General features: G+C 41.5%; 1 protein-coding gene across 2 annotated transcripts; it reads right to left on the bottom strand.

Moving 5' to 3' along the window:
• Positions 1 to 144: 144 nt before the first annotated feature.
• LOC120753897 (serine/arginine-rich splicing factor 5-like) lies at positions 145 to 15,879 on the bottom strand. Of its 2 annotated transcripts, none has more exons than XM_040066723.2 (8): positions 15,785 to 15,879; positions 13,422 to 13,560; positions 9,870 to 9,940; positions 9,031 to 9,117; positions 7,516 to 7,588; positions 3,681 to 3,754; positions 2,642 to 2,752; positions 145 to 1,614 (listed from the first exon to the last, which is right to left on the bottom strand). In XM_040066723.2, exons 2-8 carry the CDS (start codon positions 13,545 to 13,547, stop codon positions 1,323 to 1,325), a joined length of 834 nt encoding a protein of 277 aa, XP_039922657.1. In that variant the 5' UTR covers positions 13,548 to 13,560; positions 15,785 to 15,879; the 3' UTR covers positions 145 to 1,322. The 2 variants fall into 2 exon arrangements, with proteins under 2 accessions (XP_039922657.1, XP_039922656.1); XM_040066722.2 differs by lacking the exon at positions 15,785 to 15,879 and adding an exon at positions 14,569 to 14,922.
• Between the last annotated feature and the right edge of the window lie 7,572 nt (positions 15,880 to 23,451).

Genomic DNA, 23,451 nt, shown 5'->3' with positions numbered 1-23,451 from the left:
TCAGCATCTGGTCACTTACATATAATAACTGGTTTCTAGTTTACAATTTCTTACTTCTATACAGGTATACCTACAAAAAATTTTCTTTACGATCATGTCAAATTGTGTGAACAACAGCAACTATAATTAAACGAAACTGCAAAGTAAGCCAGAAAAAGGTTTGATTTTATTAGGAATGGTACATTTAAATACATGTAAGACTTTGGGATTAATTTACATATTTTTTCCAAAAATGTTTCCCTTCTTCAACAATACAGAAGTTAAAAAAAAAAATCTAATTCCAAATTGTAAGAACAACAAGTATTTGCAGTGGAAATCTCTATTAATCAAAACAACTGTGCATTCCAGAGATTTTGACTACACTTTTCCTGGGATTTTTTTTGCTGCTGTCATTACTAAAATAACCTTCCTTTCCATCAAGACTATTGCTAGTCATACACATGTTATTCAGTATCACACTTTTGGGTATGAAAGCTATGTCACTTTTATAAACATCAAAAAACATGGACATGCATATTGACATTTCTGTGCAGTTTTATGAAGTCACCTGTCAAATAAGGCCTATACATACAATACCACATACTAGTGAATTACTGTAAAATTATTATAATGGATTCCCAATAATCCTGACATCTGGATGGTATGTCTCATTTTAACAGAAAATTCCAGCTTTCATTACTGCTTAACATTGTATTAATTCACTATCCAAGTGAGCAATATTCAACTAACCAATGTGTATTCTTGAAAGACTTTTGCAAATTAAGCATATTGTCAAGGTCATGTAAAGCTGGAACTTAAAACAGCCTGTTAAGCCAAGCAACGGGGAAAAAGGGGAACTCTAAACTAATTTAATCTGGTCCATTCATTCTCGCACAGAAAAGTAGCCACAGAACCTTAAAGGAATTAAATCTATACTTCCTGTTCTCGGACTTAATACCAAGGACAAAAGCTAACATAGTATTTTGGAAGTCAAAGGCCTTGGAGGTGGAGGGGAAAAGTAGGGGCAAGAAAGGGAGAAAGCAGCGTATTGTCTCATCCCATTACCTCAGCATTATGTGTACATAATATATCTATGATAGAAATGTTTACTAATAGCAGGGAAAAAATAAAAAAGACTTCCCACTCCAGACTTCACTGAAAGAAGAAAGCTGACAGCCAGCCCCTCCTCACAGAGATGGCCTATTTGATGACAGGCACTTTGGCAATGTAAGAGGAGGTCACCCTTTCATCATGTTAACTCTTCCCCTCCCAGTTCTCATATGTAACTTGTCTCAAGTCTTCAAGAAACTTGAATCGAATTAATTAACATCTCTCAGAGCAGGTTAACTACGGCTATGAGCAGAGCTCGACCTAGAACGAGATTTTCTTTTAGAAGAAGAGGGAGAGGGGGAAGAAGCTATCAAGCTGGAGCGGTGGCTTTTGTGGGAGTAACTCTTTTTAGGAGTACGACTGCGAGAACGAGAGCGGGATCGAGAGCGAGATCGGGATCGAGAGCGAGACCTGGACCTGGACCGGGACCGAGACCTGGACCTGGACCGGCTGTCTGATCTGGAAGATCCCGTAGACCTGGACCTGCTGCGAGATCTTGAGTAACTCCTTGATCGAGATCGGCTTCTAGAGAAACATAATTAAAACTTGTAGTCTCACCTCTTACTGAATTTAAAGCAATCGCGTACAATTCTCAACTATTCTATGCATAGCACATCCATCTGAACATCTCAAAGTGCTATTCACAGCATTCAGTCACTTCACAGTGCTGCTAGATTTCTGCCATGCTCCATCATGACAGTATCTTCTTAAGCCAAGGCTATCAGGAACTGCTGGCCTTGACATTCTCTGCTAGCGTGGCAAAATATGAACTGCCTAATAAAAGATGCCTCTCTCCAGCTCCTGCCAGGAGGAGTGAAACTGATTTTTAGGCAGGGGAGTCTCTTATCAAAGAGGAACTCTTTGTCTGCATACTCCCTGACTTGAAATATTATTTAATTTATCAAGAAAAACACAGCAATGAAACTTTATACCTGTGGGGTTTATTCCCTCTCGAAATGCCATGCAAATCAGTAAGAGTTTCTTTCAAGAGGCTGAGAAAGTCTCTAAAGGTATGGCTCACCAGCACACTTTAGGCCTTAGAGTTTTAACACCTTCACTAGTAATGCATCCCTTTTTTCACAGAAAGAAATGGACTTCTTTTTAAGAGAGACAATGAAAGAGGTGCAGCCAACATGTTTTTAAATGACTGAACAGCAGAACTGCTTAGGAATAATGCAAGCAAGCTAATTGATTTTCTTTTATTCTCACAAACAAGTTGGCTTTCACAGCTATTTGAGAAACATTTCATAGGACTGTGAAACAGCTGTCATTTAAATTAAACGTTTTTTAATACCAAAATTTGTGTTTTTAAAAAGCTCTTTCTTTACAATACCACATTCTGTCTTTAGAAAAAACCTTTACACTCATCCAAAAGTGTTCTATTTACCCTGTTTCAGCAAGTTAGTTCTTATCTTAATCTGTTTACATTGCTAAAAAGTGGTTCTGTGCAGTGATATTTAGCTTGGGGCCAAAACCTAGATAATCAAACTTTGGCATCAATACTACCCAAATCCATGCCCTCAGCAGAATTTTATCAGGTCAGGTGACGTACCTATGCCTTCTGTGGTCCTCAGTCAGTTTAATTCTGCGTCCATTCAGTTCAGTGCCATCCAGTTTTTCCAGTGCACTCTTCATGTCACTGTAAGATGCAAACTCCACAACCCTGTATGCCATAATGAAAAAAAGGAAAAGTTTCAGAGAAATAAAAAAGTAAGGAAAGCAAGTCTGGCCCTTTTTAATCCATTGATTCACAGCTTTCCGTTTTATCTTCTGAAAGCTAGTTTTTAACATGATTAATAGGAAAATATGACACCAACAGTCCTAGCCAGCGATTACCTCTCATATCTTCTTAAACAATACCAGAACTGCCATCTGCAAGGAGATGGAGAAAATGCAGGAAGCTACACAAATCTGCATCAGCTGAGGAAGTATCTTTCAGTCTTCCACTAAGCTGCATTCCAAAGCTACCCATTAAACAAAATAAATTTGCAGACTCTTCTGCCCTATTTAAGAATTTTAACATTGAATAGAAAAATCCAGTCTTTGTAGGGTTTAATTTGAACTCCAAAAAAGGCCTAAGTTGCATTGGTTTGCAGTGGCCCTAGAACAGTTTTGCCAGCACAGACATTCTATTCATACTTCCTTCTCTCCTGCTTTGTTGTGCAGGACCTCTGTAGTCTGCAGAACTGAGAAGGGAGAGTGGTATTCCCCATGGAAGTTGGTAATGTTCACTTCCCACAACTTTGACTGCTGAGCCAGTGTAAAGCAGCCACAGACAGGAGGTGTTTTAGCCTCAAGAGTCAGATCATAAATGATCATATAAAAATAAGACAGCAGGACTTAACATTTAAAAGGAATTCTCCCTTCCTTTTCTGCTCTCACACATTGTTTTCATGATAGAGAAGAGAGACTGAGTTCAATACTGAGCTCCTACTTACTGACAGTTCGTGTTTTGGATTGTTTTGGTTCTTTAACTGGAGAAATTTCAGCATCTAAGCCACACCACAGGTTTGTATTTCATTTCTTCCGTATTACAAGAAAAATCATGCCTGTAATAGTTTCAGCTGTCATATGACACAAAATGAACTCACCCTTCATTCCTGTTGTTTCTGTGTGCATCCACATAGGTGACCTCCCCTGCCTTTCTCATGACATCTTTCAAGTCCTACAGCGAAAGTTAACATTTTACTTTGAACAGGACACAAATCAGTCAGGTAGCAGAATACTCCCCTACAACTTTCTTTGCCAAAACTGCTTAATGCTTTTTAATTTCTATATTAAAAAAAACAGATATCATTTAGAAAAAAGTTTCTGGAACAGCTTATGTTATAGCAGCTGCATATAGAAAGGATCCATCATTTTACAGCCACAGTGAATAAAACACTGCTTTCAAAATAATCCTACATCCCAAAACCAGCTGTTATGAAAACATAATGCAATACTTAAAATACCAACATGTCCCCTGAAATCAGAACTATAGGAGATGAGAAGTGCATTAGTATTAAATGCAGATTTTCGTAACTAACGCCCCAGTTAAATGACATTCCAATAAATGCAGACAAATTCAACCTTTATGCTCACCTCCCCCGGCTTCAAAGCCAAATTAAAAGCAAAAAGGTGTAATTACAAAGTAATTAAAATTTTTGCAAAGGAAAATTTTTTTAAGTTTCATTTGAGTATCTGTCACGCTACAGTGTCACATCAATAGACATCCTCGCCTTAAACTTAACAGAGGCTAAACGTGGGCAAGTAAAATTACTTGCTTAGCAATAGGAGAAAGCACAAACAAATAATGCAAGAGGTCACTAAAAAGCTAAACATTTGTCTAAGTTAAGGCAGCACTTCTACCCAACAGTATCTGGTATTTTATAATCCCAGACTACTTACCGCAGCACACCACAAGTGGCAGGTGATATAAGAAGGTACCTTAAGCAAAGAGTTGCTTGTCCAATACCTAGCTGGCCAAGAGGAACTCTCTTACATGAGAAAGGCAGTGATGGCTCATAGCAATATGCTTCACGGAGGTACCAGAGGCCCTGAAAGCACTGGACATAGTCTCCAGTCTCCAGAAGTGGCTAAAGAACCCGAGGATGATCTGTGCTAGCCAATCGAGATCAAACCCAGGCAAACCAAGATCTAGACTGCCAAAAAACAGGAGTGTCATAGGAACCAAAAGGAAAATTCAGAACAGGCCAAACCCTAGAATTTCAGCTGCTAGAAAACCCCCAAATCTTTGGATCTTTTTCCTCCACACAAGAAAAATGAAGGTTAACCAAATCAAGGTTGTTAGAAGAGGTTCAAAATGTACTTTGTTAGAAATACACTTAAGGAACAGAAGACTACAAAACAAAAAGCCAAGAAAAAACTTTAGAACATTTGCCATAGAATATAAAAAAGCTTAGTTCTATCTAGTATTTTAATTCAATAGTTTCACGTTAAAAACTGGCAGATGCAAAGTAGTAGATATTTGCCTTGTTTCACAGGTCTTAATACAAAGAAACCCTAATAGCAAATGAAGATTGGTCCCTATTAGTACCATTAAAAACAATATTTCATATTACCTCAATTTAGAGATGAGGGACAAAATTTTGGCTCTGCTCAAGTCAGTGAGAATTTAACCAGACCAGGACTGGTAAGTCAAAAGGAAGTTAGAAAATGTTAATCTACGTAATTATTTCCCAAATCAGTAACTTTAGGTTCCCACAATCTTGCCGCACTATATGCTGAATCCTAAGAAACATTAACATGAAATATCATTGGTAATTGCAACGTCAACATTATTAAGATGCAAACATTATTACTTAAAAGAGAGGAAGTGTGCATGTGCTATAAAAACTCAACATTCTGTTATTAGGGGAATGTTTTAAAGTTACCTGGTATTACCTAACCAGTGGAACAATCAAATTTTATCTTAATTTTACTGTTCTGGGTTGCCTTAAATAACACAAGAAATCCCTGTTGTCCTTAGCAGCAAAGAGAAGCAGTAAGGTGTAGGACAACCATAAATAGGAAAAACACATATTAAACAATACATCTTGATTTAACACAGACCTACTTTTCTCAACTGCTTGAAAATTTGATACTGAAAAACTGATGAGGGTGGTTGGAAAGCTCTGAACATGCAGAAATACTTGTCTGCTAAAAAAAAAGGACTTCTAACTGTTTGTCTACTACTTAGCGATGGGATTATTTATTAACAATATAGTCAACAATCTGAGGAAACTGATCCAAATGCACATTTTTCTGGCTTTTTCTATGTTTAAATATCCCAACACAGTAACTTTTAAGGGAGATAGATGTTCTCAAAGTATGAGGATCTGGACACACCAAAGATTAAATTCTGTGCGTAAATTTAAAAGCAAGGTTCCATAATGAGTGTGCTTCCTACCAGGGATTAGAAGGGAAGAATAATGGCACTACTGTTAATGGATTAGCTATTTCAGTGTGTTATAAGTAGCAGAGTTAGAAGTTAAAACACTGTATCAGTACCAAAGCAGTACAACTTCAAAAGTAAATGCAGCTTGCATAGGGTGGTCACCTTCAAATGATGTCAATTTAAGCAGGTACCGAAAAGTCTCTTATAATATACTTAAGAGACATTATAACATTTAATTAGAATACTAAAAGATTCACCTGTATGAAATCTGAATTGGGTGGGCTTTAGATTAAAATGTAAGTACACATAAAGCCATTATAAATATTCACAAGTAAAAGAAGGCTACAAAATGGTTAATTTTTTCAAGTTATGCATTAAACACTAAACAGCATTATAGTATTTATTTTCCTTAACACTCCATTATAGCTTACTTCTCTGGTCCCTACTGTCGTTTCCAAGTGACAATCTCTTCATATATGTAACTGCGTAGCATACCCACAAGATATTTAGATTAAATCCAGCTGATCATCACATCAACTAAGCTGGGTTTTTTTCCAGTTATTCAGTAATTAACGCAACTGTACTGTTATGAACCCTTTGAACCTGTCATGCAGAAGATAAACAAACTGAGTTCAACTGTTTATCTGCATGGATTGCACCCAACTCTTAAGAAACACATCAGCAAAGCCCCAGGCAAGCCAAGAAGCCTCCTCGTGGGGAAGTAGCTCCAAGACCGAGGCTTTGAACATTCAGCATGTTCTACTGAATCTTTCAGGACATTATTTAAAGTCTCTTTATTCAAAGAATATAAAGGTTAATGAACAAGACTAAACTCCACTATTCACTCACCTTTTGTAAATAGCATCTGTTGCTATGTCCTTAAAAAGTAAACTTTCTGTACACTGTATACTACACAGAGAATTAATTACATGGCTGTTCTCTTAAAAGCCAGCTAAATATTAGCAAAACATTAGCAAGAGGTGAAAAAAACAACAACAATAAAAAGGGTGATAAGAAATCTTCAAATAACAAGTACTGAAAGTTTGGGATTTTAAAAAAAAAATCTACAATAAGCATACTCGAAACAGTAGCTCTCTCAAAATTCCCTCTATTTGATGCATTGCCAGAATTCTCTATCATGAATTGGGTCACAAAAATATTTTGCAAAACAGACGAAAAAAATTTCAATCAAAACAAAGGCATGCACTTCCAGGTGTAATGCTACAAAAGGATGACAGTTTGAACAAATGCAATGTTTCAATATTGTAGAAACAATCTAGAGTCTTCCTAAGTTTTATCAGTTGGCAAGCAGAAGTCAGAATCAGTTCCCAACTACAAACTGTAGTTACAAAACTATTTGCACAGCTTTGAAACAAAAAACTTCTGTAAGTGCTTGAACGCTAATTTTTAGCAGTCCCTGAAGCTTTTTTCTTATTTTTTGTTCCTATTAAATATTTATGATGGCTTTATTAAGAAATCAGGCTGAAAGCAATCTACTTACAGAGTAGTAGAATAAGGTGTAAAAAAGAGCAGATAGGATGCTAACTCACCTGCCAGCTGATACGGGATGAAAGGTTTTCAACAATGATCCGGTGTTCAGTACGAACAGGAGGCCCATACCGGCTGAAGAATTCAAAGGAAAAAAAAGAAAGAAAAAAATTCTCCAGCGTAAGGAATTAAAAACTTAAGAAATCTGATGTTTTTTACAGTTTGCTGAAAGATTTAAGTGATTTTCTTATTGCTGGACTGCAGACTTGATTCTTGTTAGTGATGTGTATATTTAAGACTCCACTAGAAGTGTCCCAATTTTTTTCAGAACACCCAAATCCTCCAAGTATTTAAACAAGAGGATCCAGAGTCACAAAACTGGCAGGATGAGTCTCATTTTTCCATTAATGCAAACCAAGTCTCTTCCTATCTAGCGTTGGCAGTCTGACATCATGAACATGACTATGTCAGATGCCCATGACCTTCAATCAAGCAAACTTGCTACTTTGAAAGTCCACTTTTAGCCTGGACCTCAGAACAATTATATCACGACAGGGTTACTGCCACTAAAGTTAAAAAAAATATAATTAGAATGCTTGCATATGCAAATTAGATGTTCCAGACATTGGTTTGTAACTGGCAGCAATTCAGACTTTGTAACAAATGTCAAAGTTTATGTCCCTTGTATCATCGTCTCTCTTCCAAAAACTCTACTCTGCACAGGCCACAGCTACGAATGTTTGTCTACAGAGTAAATTCTTCCACATGTATTTCCTTCACTCCGGTAGATATAAAGTACAAAGACATAACGTGTAGCTGTCTGGCAGAACACATGCAAATCTGCAGAACTTTCAATGCAAGGTGGGTGGCACAAGGTTCACCACTGGCTCTAATCACTGAAAGTGAACAACTCCACAAATACTGCGTGTCCTCTAGAGGTGTTCTAGAGATGTGCTGTGTCCTGGTTTTCACATTCCATCACCAGGGAGAGACTCTCCTGCTTGGTCAGCAAACTTAGTCAACTGGTATTTACTAACACGTGCAGAAGTGTTTATCTTGTGCCCTAGCACTGCTCCTTTTCTAGGCTGTGCTGAAACAAGCATTTTGATAACCACACAACTGGAAATGTGAAATCCTGGCTAGACACTAAAAACCTTGAATTATTGCTCTACAGTAATTCTACCTATCATGTAAGCTCAGTTTGGTGACAAAAGCCGCAGTAGAGAAGCTCTGCATTTTTCTTAAGTGCTAAAATCAGCTAATGCAACTGCAGCAATACTCCTTCACATCATTTACATGACAGTAGGAGGCAAGATCAGCACAGTGCCTACAGTATGGCAAAGGTACATTTCGTAACAGGTTTGTGAACCTCTCCAAGGCAGCTGAACTGCTTTAAAATCCCCACTCTCCTCAGCCTGAGAAGGCAAATAATAGTGATGAACCTACAAGGTTTCAGAATATAAAATTCCTTTTATGAAGCTATACAAGGAAACAGCTGGATCCCTGAATCACAAAAGAAAAACTCCAGTTCTTTTGTTACTGGAAGAGTAAAAGGACAGAGAGCCCAGGTCACCTACCTAGATCCACTCTGTGACTGGTAATAACTGAACCGTTGTGAGAATCTTCCCCTTCCTCTTCGGGCTCGAGCATGTTCAATTGTGACCCTTATGACAGGAACAAAACAAAACAAGCACAAAAAAATTAAAACAACAAACGTCAAGTACTTGACATTGGCTTAAATCTTTCACAACTGGAAGCAAATGTGCACAAACAAGAATTATCTTGCCCTTGCAAGCAATGATTTATAACACAACCACTAGCATTTCTTAAAGAGTCAGACCAGAGTTTTTTCTCATTTGCCTCCCTTGCATTTTCATGACAATTGTAATGAGTCTGTAATTCAGACCAAAATGCTTGAATTTGCTCAACCAAAGCCCAGGAGTAATAACAGAGAGAAAAGATAAAATAACTAACTACTAAACAACAACTACTACTACTAACAACAACCTAATGACCTAAAATGCAGCTTCCATAATCACAATGAAAATTACTGCAACATACAATGACTATAGTCCATGTTGCTGCAAACTGAAGGGCAACAATCCAAATGATAACAGGCTTATTTCCTGGTCAACAGGCCGATAAATACTAAGTTCAATTCGCTCTTACTAATATTCCTAATGACAAGGTCCTGAGTTACCTTTGAAAGAGAACTAAGTGCAAGCAGAGGAAACACTCAGCCCTACTGATCTTTGCCTTAAACAAGACTGGATCCCAATGAATGCCTTAAAAGTTATGGAAGGTATATCCCACCAGAGAACCCCAGCAAACAGATGTCACAGCACAAGATGATGCTCTGCATTTTGATGCAAAGCACTTTTTCTATTCTCAAGGGAAATTATGGTATCACACTTACCTTTCATCACACAGCTCTTTACCATTTAGTTCATAAATTGCATCATCAGCATCCCTGTGGTCTTCAAATTCCTAAAAAGAAAATAGAAATAAAAAAGTATTTTCCCTGACAGTATATGCAAATACTAATAAACATGCTTTCTTTATAAATTTTACATTTCTACAGCAAGTATCACCAAGAACTTTGACTAAGGAAGCTAATTCCTAGTACATTTATGACTGAAAAGCCAAGATGTTCCTATTCACGATAATTTCTTCCCCCTCAATCCCATAAACAATTTTTGCCTACCCAATTGTTTCAGTATAACTATTTCCAGGACCTGTATTAAATAAATTAATTAAACTACCTGGTTTGCTACAGAAATACCCAAAATACATTCGGGGAAAGGTGGGGGAAATTATTTCAAGGCATACAATTTAAAACACAGCTCCACATCCAGGAAAATGGAATATGACAGCATGAGCTGATCAAATGCAGGAGAGTTGTGCACTTCCGAAGCTCTCTTAAGATTAAATTCTTAATCTTAATCTTAATTCCAGCAAAGAAAGAGTAAACCAGAAAAAAAAAGCCTTGTTTTTTTTCTGAGTGAATTCAGTTCACTAGCTGGGCAAAAAGGTGCCCGTGTAAGAAGAGAATGAAACATAAGCCCTTCTTCAGCACTGGCCACCTGTGGGTCCAGATCAGCTCTAACAAGCATAATTCCATTTACTGTTGCAATGGAATCTGTCACTTCGCTTTTGGCAGAAATGCTGCTTTAGTCAGCCCAAGTAGCCTCTGCCCACTATCCAGCCCACTGGTTCTTGGCAAAGCTGCTTGTACAGCTCTGCAGGAAACTAGGTCAAGAAACCTACCCAAGATGAAAAACAGCACACTTTGTGCTGGAGGTGGGGTGAAGAAGTGTTATTTTTCAAACAGACTGGATTCCCAGATAGGTTAATTATATGTGGATGGCCAACTGCAGCAACACCATGAGAGGCAAGGGGACAAAGGAAAGAAATAAAGTAGAGAGAACAAGCAGCTGGGTAGGGACTGCTGGCAGCAACAGTGCAGATGGAGAGAAAAAACTGTGGAACTGCAGCTTGCAAGGAATTAACAACTGAGAAGATTCTCAAATTGAAGAAAGTGTTTGCATAATTTAAACTGCTTTTCAGAAGCAATACTGGCTTGAGAAATCTTCCCCCTTCTGCACTCAAATTTGTTTCACTACCAAGTGAAACATCACACATCCTTGCATGATGATGCAAAGATTATCTTAAGACACAAAATTTAGGTTCGGCATTTAAAAGCACCAATGGCTGGCAACTGCAAGTCCCATTACATCAGCTGCTTTCTAAAAACTGAACATCTCCAATCTCTAGCTTTATGGTCTGAAGTTTGAAAACACTATGCCCTGAAATGTACAAAATTTAAGTAAATATAATTAGTTTCACAGATTAGGCAATGATTTAAATCAAGCATAACAAAACATGCTTTTAACACTATAACAATGACCACTCGGTTTTGTAATATGCTTTACAAATACTTGCCTTAAATAACAGAAAATAAAGATGAACTGACAGCACACGGCTAGTGAAGTGCCATGAAGGATACTGCCATTCCATGTGTTTATAAATGACATGGATGACAGGATCAAGCACAGCCTACCAATTTTGTGTCTGACATCAGAGTGGGAGGAGAAATACCAGAACGAAAACCCATCCCACATAAAGACCTTGACAGGCTGAAAGGTTAAGCAAACAAGAATCTCAAGTCTTAACGAAAGATAAAACATGAAGCCCTGTGTGTGGCACAAGACAATGCTAAGCAGCAGAATGTGCTGGGGGCTGAGCAGCTGGAGTGTAGCTCTGCTGAAAAGGAGAAGGAAATCCTCGTGGAGAGTCAGCTAAGCATGAGTCAGCAGCGTGGCCTTGCTGCAATGAAAGCAAATCGCATCCCGGGCTGCATGGGTAGGAGTACAATCAGCAGACCGAGGGGTGCTATTATTCCACCCTACTTGGAATTCGTCAGGCCACACCTGGAAGGAACACTGTGTCCAGTTTTGGTCCCTCCGGCTCATAAAAGACTTTGAAAAATTGGACCAAGACTAGCTGAGGGCCACCAAAACTCATCAGAAGATTGGATAACAAAGAAACGTTGTGAGAGGTGTGCCTGTTCAGCAGGGAGAAAAGGCAGCTCCAAGGGAATCCAGAGTCTCCCAAAACCTAGAGTAGTTAAACAAGCAATGGAAGTGATTTCTAATAGGGCTGCACAATGATGGGATGACAAATATGGGAGGGAAAGCCGTTCAGCTGCAAAGAAAAAAAAAAATTATCCTGAAAACAATTAAAATTTTAAGATAAATTTATGAGACAATTATTCAAGCTCATTAGTGATCTTTGAAAAGAAAATGGTTCCACCTAGGAATGAGAGAGGAAGGAGGATTGACTGACTTGCTTACAAGAGCTGAACAGAAGTTGTTCCTGAATGAGTCAACAGCCCTGCCCAGGAAGAGAAGAGGAACACTCAAGGAAAGGGGACTGAGAAATAACAGCAATTGCAAAGAGCACCCTCAATAAACTCAGGCTCGTGTCTACATCAGCCATTTACCTCTGGACTTTTAAGAGACAGGTATTTACAGACTGACAGTCAACAAGAAGCAGTTTATAATGCACAGGAACCAAGAACCACCATGTGTAGGAGTTAAGGAGCAATATTCACATAAACCTGAAGTAGGAAAGCCTGTCCTTTTGTTCTTTTCCAACAACTTCACTCAAGGGATTGATCTTGGCAGGAAGAGTGGCATGAAAGCCTGCCACAGTGTGAGGGCAGTATCAACCCTTCAAGTCCGAACGAAGTGCTGCACAACAGCTAATTCAAAATTCTCATGAGATAATCGTTAAAACACAGGCTGATCCTGAGTCAATCTGTGAACCTGTAAAGCTGCAAAATTTGGGCGTTCAGGAGCAGAGAGGTAGGTAACTGCGATATAGCGGGAGGTAACTGAGATACAACAAACTGCCTGTTTCATTTTAATAGTCTGACAGACATATATGCCCTGTAAAAACGTACTGATGATGAATATGTTGAACTTCAGCTGCACAAGACTTCAAAGCTGTGTTGCTTGAATCCACCAGCCAGCACCAACTACACCTGTTGTCTTAGCCAGCTATTCTGTTTTGATGTCAGGCCATTATATAAGCAGACTACGAGAGGTGAGAGAGGAGTTCAAGTGGATCTGTATAAACTTTACTTCCCAGTGAAGACTGCAAAATTTTGTACTGCCATAACGGGATATTTATACCACCTCAAGAAATTAGGGATAAATTTTAAATCCATGGAAGACTATGTTCAAACAATGTATTTAATGCAGCTGGAATATTACCAAGATTTTGAGCAAAACCTGGCCAAAACTGTAACCCAAAATTATGAAAAGCATTCTGAAATTCTTAATATTAATGTATTAATATTTCCCACAGCAACTGCTATTATCTTAAACATCTTCCTTTCCTTGACATCATCTGAGCAAGGTCAGTACCTGCAAGCAAGAGCAAGGAAAACAAGGCTGTTACTTACCACAAACCCAAATCCATTCTTCAGATGGATTTCTCGTATGCGGCCATATCCTTTGAAGAATTTCTCTACATCCCGTTCACGAGCACGTGAGCTCAGGTGTCCAACAAAGACACGGCAGCCACTCATCTTGAGGCTGATGCTAAAAAAGAAAACAGCACCATTACCCAGATTAACAAACTTAAAATAGGGTGATTAAGATCACTTTTACATCTCAGAAATCTTGGTTAAGTAGGATTTGATTTTACTGTCCTCCAGGTGTACATGTCAAAATCGTATTTATCACTTTTTTGGCTGATTGTCTACAGCCAGAAAAGTAATAAAAAATCCTGTCTTGCTGACTTCTAGCAGGACCTACAAAGAACTTCCAGTTTTGTAGTTTTTTAATCACGAAACTTAAAATCCAAAATCTGTTACTTCAAAGATTTTACTGGGTTAGCAGCTGCTGAAAAAAACAAAAACAAACAAACAAAAAACCCCACAAAACAAAAAAAAACCCACAAAAAAAATTAATATGCTAATCATTAGAATACAACAAACAACATAAAACATTTTCAAAATTTTTGCTTTCACCTAGAAAAATCTCTTTAATAAAATTTTGTTAACACTCAAAAGATAAATGGTAGTCATCAAATTATTTCGATTTCCAGTAACCATATATATAACTTATTTTAACAGTCTACCTGGTTTTGAAGAATTTTGCATGAGATTTCAACAATGGCAAGAATAAAAAAGGCTATTCGAGGCATTGAAATTTTTAAAGCTAGACACTGATCCAGGATACATAATTTGAGATACTCTACGTAAAACTCCATCTTTTACCTTAAGGTGTCACTTTTTCAGTTTATGTGGTTTAAAAATTTTTAAGATATCGTAGCTGGAAAATATTAATTATTTGGCTCACTCAATGAGCTTGTTGTCATAGAAAAAACCAAAGAATTCGAGCCCTAAGGCATGGAGATATGACGAGATCTTGCACTACAATACTGGGGTATAAAGCAAGCAGAGTAAACAGAGTAAACATGTCATGCTAGATGTGAAATTAATTCCAGTCAGTTTGGATGCAGTATTCTGAGTTAATGTGATTTACCTTCTCTGTTAACTGACACCCATTAGGTTTCTATCGAATACTTTCTTTGCTCAGACTCACCATGCCATCAGAGTTTTGGAAGCCTGGGTACGGGGCGTTTTCCGGGGCGAGGGGCTGAACCGTGACAGCACTCACTCCGACTGGCCTCAGCCATGCCCGAACCTCGGAAGGGCCTGCATTGCCCTTTGTAACCATTCTCTCCTTTGTGCTCACACGTGCATTTTGATGCCCACACGGAAATCCAGTTCGGGGGGCTGGTTCAGCTCCCTCGCGCAGTGCCCGGTCCTCCAACACACGGTTTGGTTTCCCTGGCGCACCCTCAGCACGCAAACGCTGGCCAGGCCAGCAGTGGGTATTAAGGGAAAGGCAGGCCCTTGTAGAGGAAGGACAGCCTTACGTAACTGCATGCTTTAAAACACGGCAAGAACAGCCCCACTTTGGCAACAGCGTTCATTTTGGGAACAGAGATTTGAAAGATTAAAAGAACTGCGGAACTGCCGTTCGATATTTTTAGCTCTAGAAAAATAAAGTGGGGGTAAGAATCACAGAAAGAAATGAACACTGGGTGGGTGGGTGGGACTGACCACCGCTGAAACTGTCAAATATACTGCAAAGGACGTAGGAGCAACCCATCCGCGCCTTATTTATTCATAATCCGCGAGCACAATGGATGCGAGATCTGTATCGACACCTGCGAGGCGCGGAGCTTCACACGTTGCTCCTAACACAATGAAATCGAATTCTCTCCCTGACGACTCATTAGATGAAGAAAAGCCCTCGGGAAGCACGGACCCGCAGCAAGCGGCCATCTGCTCCTCCCTTCTTTCGAGAAGCTAAGAGGATCCGGGACTGCGCCAGGCCTGCGGCCTGCCCGAGGCGGCCGGGCCCTCTTCACGGGCCCGCCGCCATCGCGGCGCCGGCCCACGCAGCGGCGTCGGCCGCTTCGGCTCTTCGAAGCTTTGCGCTCGCCTCCAATCCGCGATGGCTCCTCCCGGCCATCCTGCCGGGATCAGCCCTCCTCCCCCCTCGGGGCAGCGACGGATCGCGCCCCCCCGCTCCGCCGCTCACCACCCCCCCCCACCCCCCCTCCCCCGACCGCGGCCCCGCCGAGCGCCCAGGCCTGCGGCGCCGCGCGGCGCCAGTGCGGCCTCCGCCCGCGGCTCCCCGGCCTCGGCCCGTTCCCACCCCGCCGCAGGCTACCGCCGCCAGAACCCCGCCGGTGGCTCCCCGCACCCGCCCCGGGCCCCCCCCGCGCCGTGGAGGAGCGGCCACGCACCGTCGCGGAGCGGCGAGTCCTGCGGGCCGTGAGGGAACCGCTCTGCGGCCGCGGCGACAATGGCTGCCGGCTGCTCCACCGACCGACCGCCGCGCCTGCGCGCAGCCGCCCGCGCCGCCCCGCCCGCCAGGCGCCGCGCGGCACGACGGGAGATGTAGGCGCGGGGGCAATGGCGGGGAGCTTGGAGACCATCTCGCTCCAGCCCTCCGCCGCGGGCAGGGACATCTCCCGCTAGACCAGGATGCTCAGAGCCTCCGCCAGCCAGGCCTTGCACACTGCCGGGGATGGGCTACCCACAGCTTCCCTGGGCAGCCTGTTCGTGCTGATCTGCCTGTGACTTTTTGAGTAAGACATGGCAAAACAGATGGGTAACCATCCTGCTTAACAAGAGGGGGAGAAAAGTCACACGTCCAGAGAATTCATCTCAAGCGTTGCGCTCGGCAGCTCAGTTCTGCCGACAGAAGCGTGCTGCGGCCAGCCCCTTGCCATCTTCTCTTGGGCACACGGGATTGCGCTGCTTTGGATAACGCTGTCAATCGCTGACACCAGGGGGAAACCTTGGCTGGGGAAAAGCGTCAAGTGGAGATACAGGCCTGTATGGCAGAGGCATTTTCTCCACGAATAAACAGCACAGTACTTTCCTGCTTTATTAGTGTCAGATATACTGACGTTATGGACTTTATTTATATGGCATTATTTTATTTATATGACATTAATTACAGTGTAATTAATGACAGTTTGTGGTATGATGATTAAGATAAAAATTACCTGTTTTGTCAGTGTAGCATAACTTGTTAAGTCTTCACTGTCCAAGTGCTTAAAATATAACTACAGTTTGGTTTGCCCATTTTCCCCTCTTGTCTGACAGCATCATGTCTGGATTTCCTGTTTTAACTTGGAGTAAATATCTAAGTTGCATTTATGATATTGTATGTTAAATTCAGGCGTCACTCAAATGTATTGCCCTCTCTTGGAGGAAGATAACCCATACATTAAACGCCCGTATAATGAACAGAATCTTTTAGGCTGGGAGTGATCCTTTGAGATCATCTGGTTTAATCCCTTAAGGTTGCCCAGGACCACGTCCAGCCAGCTTTTTAGTATCTCTCCAGATGGAGACTCCACAACCTCTCTGGATAACCTGACCTAGTGTTTGACCACCCTTAGAGTAGGAAAAAAGTATTTTCTTGTGTTCAGATGAAGCACCATGAGTTTCAGTTGTCAGTGGATGCTACTGAGACGAGTCTGGCACCCTCCTCTTCATTCCCTCCCATTCAGCCTTCTCCACGCTGAACAATCCCAGCTCTCTTGGCCTCTCCTTATGTGAGAGGTGTTCCAGTCTCGCAGTCACCTTTGTGGTGATGTGCTGGATTTGCTTCAGTAAGTCCTTGTCTCTTTTGTGGACATAAAACTCCAGGTGTGGCCTCAGCAGTGCTGTGTAGAGGGGCAGGATCACATCTCTTGGCCTTCCAGTGACGTTGTGGCTGATGCAGCCCAGGATGCCGCGGACTTTTGCCACAAGGCAGCTGATGTGAACTCTAACTTGGTAAGAAAATGGAGAGATGTGACCACAGAACACAGCTAGCTGTGGTTAAAAACAAAAATGTGGGTAGCTGTAGCTGGTGCAAGTATGTCTTACCACTCTGAATAGAATCTTTAGTTGTAAGGCTGCTTTACTTCTTTATTTGTTAAGACAGTCCAGGACACTCAAAATAGCAATGCTGTGACTTTTTGTGCAAGTTCTGTGTAGGTGGCTGGAGCTGGACTATTACAGGAGCAGCAGCAGAGTCTCTGTGCGACTGTGTGCTTGAACTGCTGTGTTAAGAAGCTCAGAAACAGAAAAAAGCTCCTTAGGGGGCAGGCTTGGAATGGTATGGATGTAATAGGGATTTGAGTTACGGGCAATAATGAAGATAAGTCATGCTAGAAGCCCAGTTAAAGCTTTTTTTGGTTTTATCCTGCTTCTCTTCAGCCTCTGGGATCGTGTCAGCAGGGAAGAATGCGGCTGGGTATCTGAAATGCAGCTTTGCCTGCTCCTGTAGTGCCCCAGCCAGGCTGGAGTCCTGCTTTCCCTTTCTTGGCTGTGGACACTCTGCATGGGTGGTAAAAGTCATGAAATAGATCAGTAGGAGAATCCGCAGCATTGCTTCTTGTGTGTGGGCAGTGCTTCTGGAAGCTATCACGTGCAAAACCAACGTTAGTAATGATGCTGTGTTTTAGTTCCCTTGTTATTTTGCTTGCACAAAAAGATTGGTGTCTCAGAAGCACATCTGAAAGCCCACTGGGAACTATTACTGTCCTGACTACACATCTACAAATGTAAACAAACACTTATCTGGAATCGGAATACTTAAAAACCACCATCTGTTTATTGTTGGGGTAAATTAATTGCTTTCTTACTTCCCTAAAGAAGAAATTTTATTTTGTCTGTCCCAGAAAGCAGGATGCTGTGACTCAGCCCCGCAGATTAAATGTTTTGTCCTATTCATTAAGGAGAGAAGTTCTTCATTAAAGTGATGGTGATGATGCTGATGATGCTTGAATGTGCTTAATAATAAAGGTATAAAATGCTTTCATATCTCTGCAGATTAAAGTAGTCTTTATTTTTAGGCAAATCTGTACAACGAGAGCCCCAGGGTCATACAGAAAAGCCACAACAGCAATTAAGAATCATGGGGATGGTCAGGGAAAATGTTTTAACTAGCTGTAGGTTGACTGCAGCACCCAGACTGGGAGGTGACAGAGATGGGCCAGTTCATTGCTCCACCATGAACCTTCCTGAGCACCACAGGCAAGTCATCTCTGGCTGGTGACAATTAGCACTCAGTGGCTTTCCCTAGAGCACCTAACAGGCACTAGCCATCCAGAAAGAATCCAAGCCAAGATGTAAAGCTAGGCCTTGTACAGGACATTTGGGGACCAGAAGTGCTAGCAAATGAGTGAGGTGCTGCTAGGAAGCACTGGTGAGGGGTGTAGGTCTGACTATCCTGCTCCTGCTCAACACAAAGGCTGTAGCTGGTAAGCCAGAGCTGCCTTCCACCTGGGATCTAAAGGATGGTCTTGTCTCCAAGAAGAGTGCCAACTTCTGCTTGGAACGAGGGCTTGTTCTTTTCTTTGGCCACCAAAAGGTATGTTCAGACCAACAGCTACATTCTGTAAAATTTCTTACCATTTAAAATACTCTTTACTCTGGAAGCTCAGGTCTGCAGTATTCCTCAGACTGAAGATTCAGGCTCCCACCCACCAGAGTGTCTCAACCACAGTGCAAGCGTGTGGTGGTGGAGGAGGGAGGCTGCTCTCACTGAAATTCTGCCTCTATGGAGCAGACAGCTGAGAGACGGCAAGTATAAAGAGAGCTTAGTGGCTGGGGTGCTGAGAGAGGCATCCTAGGGCCTGTTTTCCATCCTAAGGGTCTTTATCCTGTGACTGTTTAATAGAAAATACCTACAAAATACCTGTCAGGGACAGAAATGAAGCATTCTTTCTGCAAACCCATGGCTTAAACCATGAGGATATGGGCTCATGCTTTCTCTCCTCTTGCTTGAGTGCTTAATTATTTCAGAGAGAGACCAAGTGAGGGCTGAGGAGATGCTCCCTGGCTTAGCCTATTAGGTTTTCTTCTGGTTAGGGCATAGGGCAGAAACAGAGGTGCACCGAGAAGGTTTCGGTGCACCAGGGAAAAGCCCAGTGAGCAATAACTCCAGACTTCACCAGATGATCACCAGATGAACAGACCCTGGATTGCAATTGGAAATAAAGGCTTCATATTTTTACCTTGTAGTGACATCTAGCCCTTTTTCCCCCGGTGCCTTCTCCATCTGCTCAGTGGCAATGACACTAGATGTTTCCTGCAGCAGTAGTGAGAGATCGTGCTTTTGAGACAGTCTGAGGGTCGGGGTCACCCAGGCATGATGATAACTAGAGGTCCTCAATATTTTGCTTGAATGCCAGCTAGGCCACCAGGATGTGAACTACTGACTAATAGAAAGTGGGTGTAAGAGACTTGCTGAGAAGAGGTAAGACAGTGACAGGAGGTGGGGCAGCTTCTGCCAACATATTTTTTGCATGTATGTCCCAGAAATCAAAGCAGAGAATAAAGCTGAGACCCTATTTCCTGGCTTTTGCATGGTATTCAAAGATGGGAAGACTCTATTTTAATATCTTATTGGTGAGATCTAGTCTATAGTAGCTCTGAGCCCACAGAATATAGAAAAGATTATTTTTCTCCTTTCAATTTCAGTGTGTTTAAATTGCTGAGATTTAAATCCATCTGAAATAGCCTTAGAGCATCCCTCCCTGTACAAGATGTAATCATCCGACTTCATCCTTCGCAATGGCCGACTTCTCTACTGACTGCAGCACTCAGCACATTTTCTCAGTGTCTGCTGGGGAATGTTCTGATTACCTGTTTGCATCAGGATATGCCCTAGACTTTGTTAATCTATGTTTACTACGCTAAGGCTTTCCCAGCAGCTTAGTGCTAATGCAGTGGATTTTAAAGGTTTGCACAGTAGCGATTCTTTCAGTCACCTCAAGGGTTTAATTAGTTCAACAGGATTACGTTTTTTCATACTTGGCTATCACAGGGGTGGAAAGTCTGTCCTACCTCAGTATGCTGTTGTATGTTGTACAAAAAATCTTGTTATGGTATGAAAATTGTATTTCCGTTTTCTTAACAAAGACATTTGAATTCAAGCTGTTCCTTTTCACAGCCATTACAACCCCCCACCCTCTCCTTCATTTCCCTGATAAGACCAGTCAGTCTGACTCGTCTGGATGGAATCTCCATGGATATATGAATACTTCTTTGAAACCAAGTTCATTCAAGGTTGCAGACTAATTTCCTTTCATTGTCTTCGGAGACTCCTGGCTCTGCTCCTGCACTCTGCTCCAAACCAGATGCTGGCAGCACTGAAGACATGCAACAGTCACAAGATAGATTTGAGAGGCTTTGGGAAATGCGTCTGACATTCTGGCAGGCAAGACAAGACCCATGTTGTTTGAGCACTGAAGTGTTTTCTGCCTCTGTACTATCGGACAGGCTAAAAAAGGCAGGTCATTGAGATCTCAGCAGCCAAAGGTATCAAGTCATGGAAAGGACTTTCTTGGTTAATTTCTTCAAAAAGTATTATTTCAATTTCCACACTTGAAACAGTGAGTATGGGAGACTGACAGAAATGGTTTATCCCTGGAGGAAGAGAGCTTGAAGTGGGTTGTCCACTTTTCTGCTCCTGGCAGACAAAAGGGCAATCGCTGAGCTGCAAACAGCTGCTTCCAGAGCTGAATTTCATCAAGGCTGATGCCAGGCCTTGGCTAAAGAATGGCATCTTAGCTGCAAAACCATGAGAGGCAACTGCAGCAACACAACTGCAGCTAATGCCACAAGCTGTTTGCACATTTCAGCACACTAACTGCCACAGACTGTTATGCCACACAATTGCAAGATAAATCTCTTGCTGCAAATGAGGAAGGTGAATGTCTCGCAGCAGGTCACGTAAGCTCTAGCTAAGTTTGTTGGAGGCCATGCCACCAGAGAAGAAACACGCCAGTATATTTTAGGTGCGCCTATTACCAGCATTTTTAATCCTATTCAAGTACTCAGAAGCCTAGGCCAGACCTTTCTGTTGCTGTTGACATCTGTTTCACCAAAGCAGTGCTGGGGTGCCAATTTTCTCAAGGCTGGAGCCCACACATTGCCACCAACCTATGGTGTCAGCAGAGACGAGCCACCTGCTGTCAAAAAACTAGGAATACTTACACCTAGTTGGTGTTTTGTGTGAAACCTGGTCACACATTGCAACACTGCTACTTCAGGAAAAGATTTTTATGAAGACTTCTGGAATCTCCAAGCACAGACTTGCAGAGCACTGTCATCAGGATTATTCAACATCATTTGGCTTTAATCTCAGAATGGTAGCAGACCTGGGCCCAAAGTGATGGCCCAAGGAGCAGCTATGCTCTTTCCCACCCCTTTTCCAAAATAACATGGATCTTTTCTCCAGACAACGGTCATTTAATAGCCCAATAGATATTCCCATTCTCCCTCGCCCCAGTTTTATTGTTTAAATAAATATTTATTAAAGTATTATTGCATCTTCTGGGAGCAGGTACAACCTACAGAGATCAGGTTTTTTAATCAAATTTCTGACAGGGCAAATGTCCTTTTTCAGGTGCAGCAAACCAAGGACAGGGCAGCTACTGTGGAAGAGGAAAGAGGGTTGCCAAAGCAAGGGCAATGTATATTCAGAGGCAAACTTCAATATAAATTATCTGATAAGGCTTCTAGCCATCCTCTCTGCTGTTTTAGCTTTCAAACAGATAGCCTATGCTTTGTACTTTAAAACACGGCGATGGAAATCAGCATACCTTACCTTTGGAGAGGACAGTCCCATTTGCAGCAACATAATAGTGGCAGAGCTGAAAATGAGTTTGCAAGTGGATTAAATGCTGCTGTGGCTCCAAGTCCTACATTACTGACAATTCATATCAACCCCTCCAGGCCTCTCAGTATCATGGGTTTCAGAAGGCTTCAGCTCAATTCCAGCTCTCATTAACAACACAATTATAGCTAAGTTACACAAAGTGTCATCTTTGAAGGCAAACTGTGTTGAATGCAGCCTGGCCTCGTCTAGGTATGAAGCTAAATGCCATTTATTTGCATGCCCCGTATAAACTCATTATCCAGCCTACAGTGGAATGCAGATCTTTGTGTATGCTGGAAAATAACAGACATTAGCATCCCCTCCCCAAATATAGTAGGCAGATACTGTCATGTTGGGATACATCACAATGTGCTGCTATGATTTTTTTTGTGTCCTACTGAAGGTCAGGAATAAGCCAGAAAGCCATGCTGAACCCCAACCCGCCATGTACAATACCTTCCTCAGGACTCAGCTCTGCCCTGGGGAACTGGAGCACAAAGTTACCATGGAGCTCTTCTGTGAATCTGCCCATGAGTCCACCATGCCTGCAGTCATTACCCCAAAGTAAAATCTGCCTTTGGGAGTAGAGACAGAGCTATGTGTTTATACCTGTAAAACACTTACTTGAAACACGTCATGAAGCAGTAATGCTATTTTGCTCCTAACCCTGTGTTTCCTAAAAAAGCTGTGGGAGGGCAGGAAATGCACCTGTAGTATGAGATGGCTGGAAGGGATTAGTTGCTTCCCTTTGCGAATTTCTGGACACATGCGTGTGTGTGTTACTTTATGACTCAATAAAAGCCCCACAGGAGTTGTCCTGAAGGCTGGTTTCATTTCTATGTCCAATATAAAGATGATCCCTGAAGGAATCTACGGTGTCAGAAGATGTTGTATCAAAATCAGTCAGATGTTCAATATTCAGCATGGAATAGTAGATGGTTTTTTCACGGATGTTTTAAGATATGGTGGCTGCTTGTATAGCTCTAGTAACTAATTCTATGCTGGTTTTTTAAGGAGTAACGAGAATATTGCTTCTAAAGATAGGTGCGTATTGGGAATTTGAAGCGGTCATTAAGCTGTGAAAATTTCAACATTATTCATCAAGACTGAAAAGGCTATAGGGCTGAGAATATACCTTTAAATGTAGTGTAATTTCAATTGAAACCATTAATTTTGTATTCTCCTTATCAAGTTTAACTAAGTAGGATTAAACTATTCTACTATACAAATGAATAAAGTCTAGAG

Source organism: Hirundo rustica, chromosome 6, assembly GCF_015227805.2.
Source record: "Hirundo rustica isolate bHirRus1 chromosome 6, bHirRus1.pri.v3, whole genome shotgun sequence".
Lineage (NCBI taxonomy): Eukaryota > Metazoa > Chordata > Aves > Passeriformes > Hirundinidae > Hirundo > Hirundo rustica.
Note: the sequence above shows the minus strand (reverse complement) of the source record. Positions and strands in the feature narration are given on the sequence as shown.

Excerpts from the sequence above, each read along its gene's own strand:
- LOC120753897 (XM_040066722.2), bottom strand. Across the intron at positions 9,941-13,421 it reads AGAATGGATTTGGGTTTGTG|GAATTTGAAGACCACAGGGA; the intron begins GTAAGTAACAGC and ends TTTTCTTTTTAG. Across the intron at positions 1,615-2,641 it reads GAGGACCACAGAAGGCATAG|AAGCCGATCTCGATCAAGGA; the intron begins GTACGTCACCTG and ends ATGTTTCTCTAG.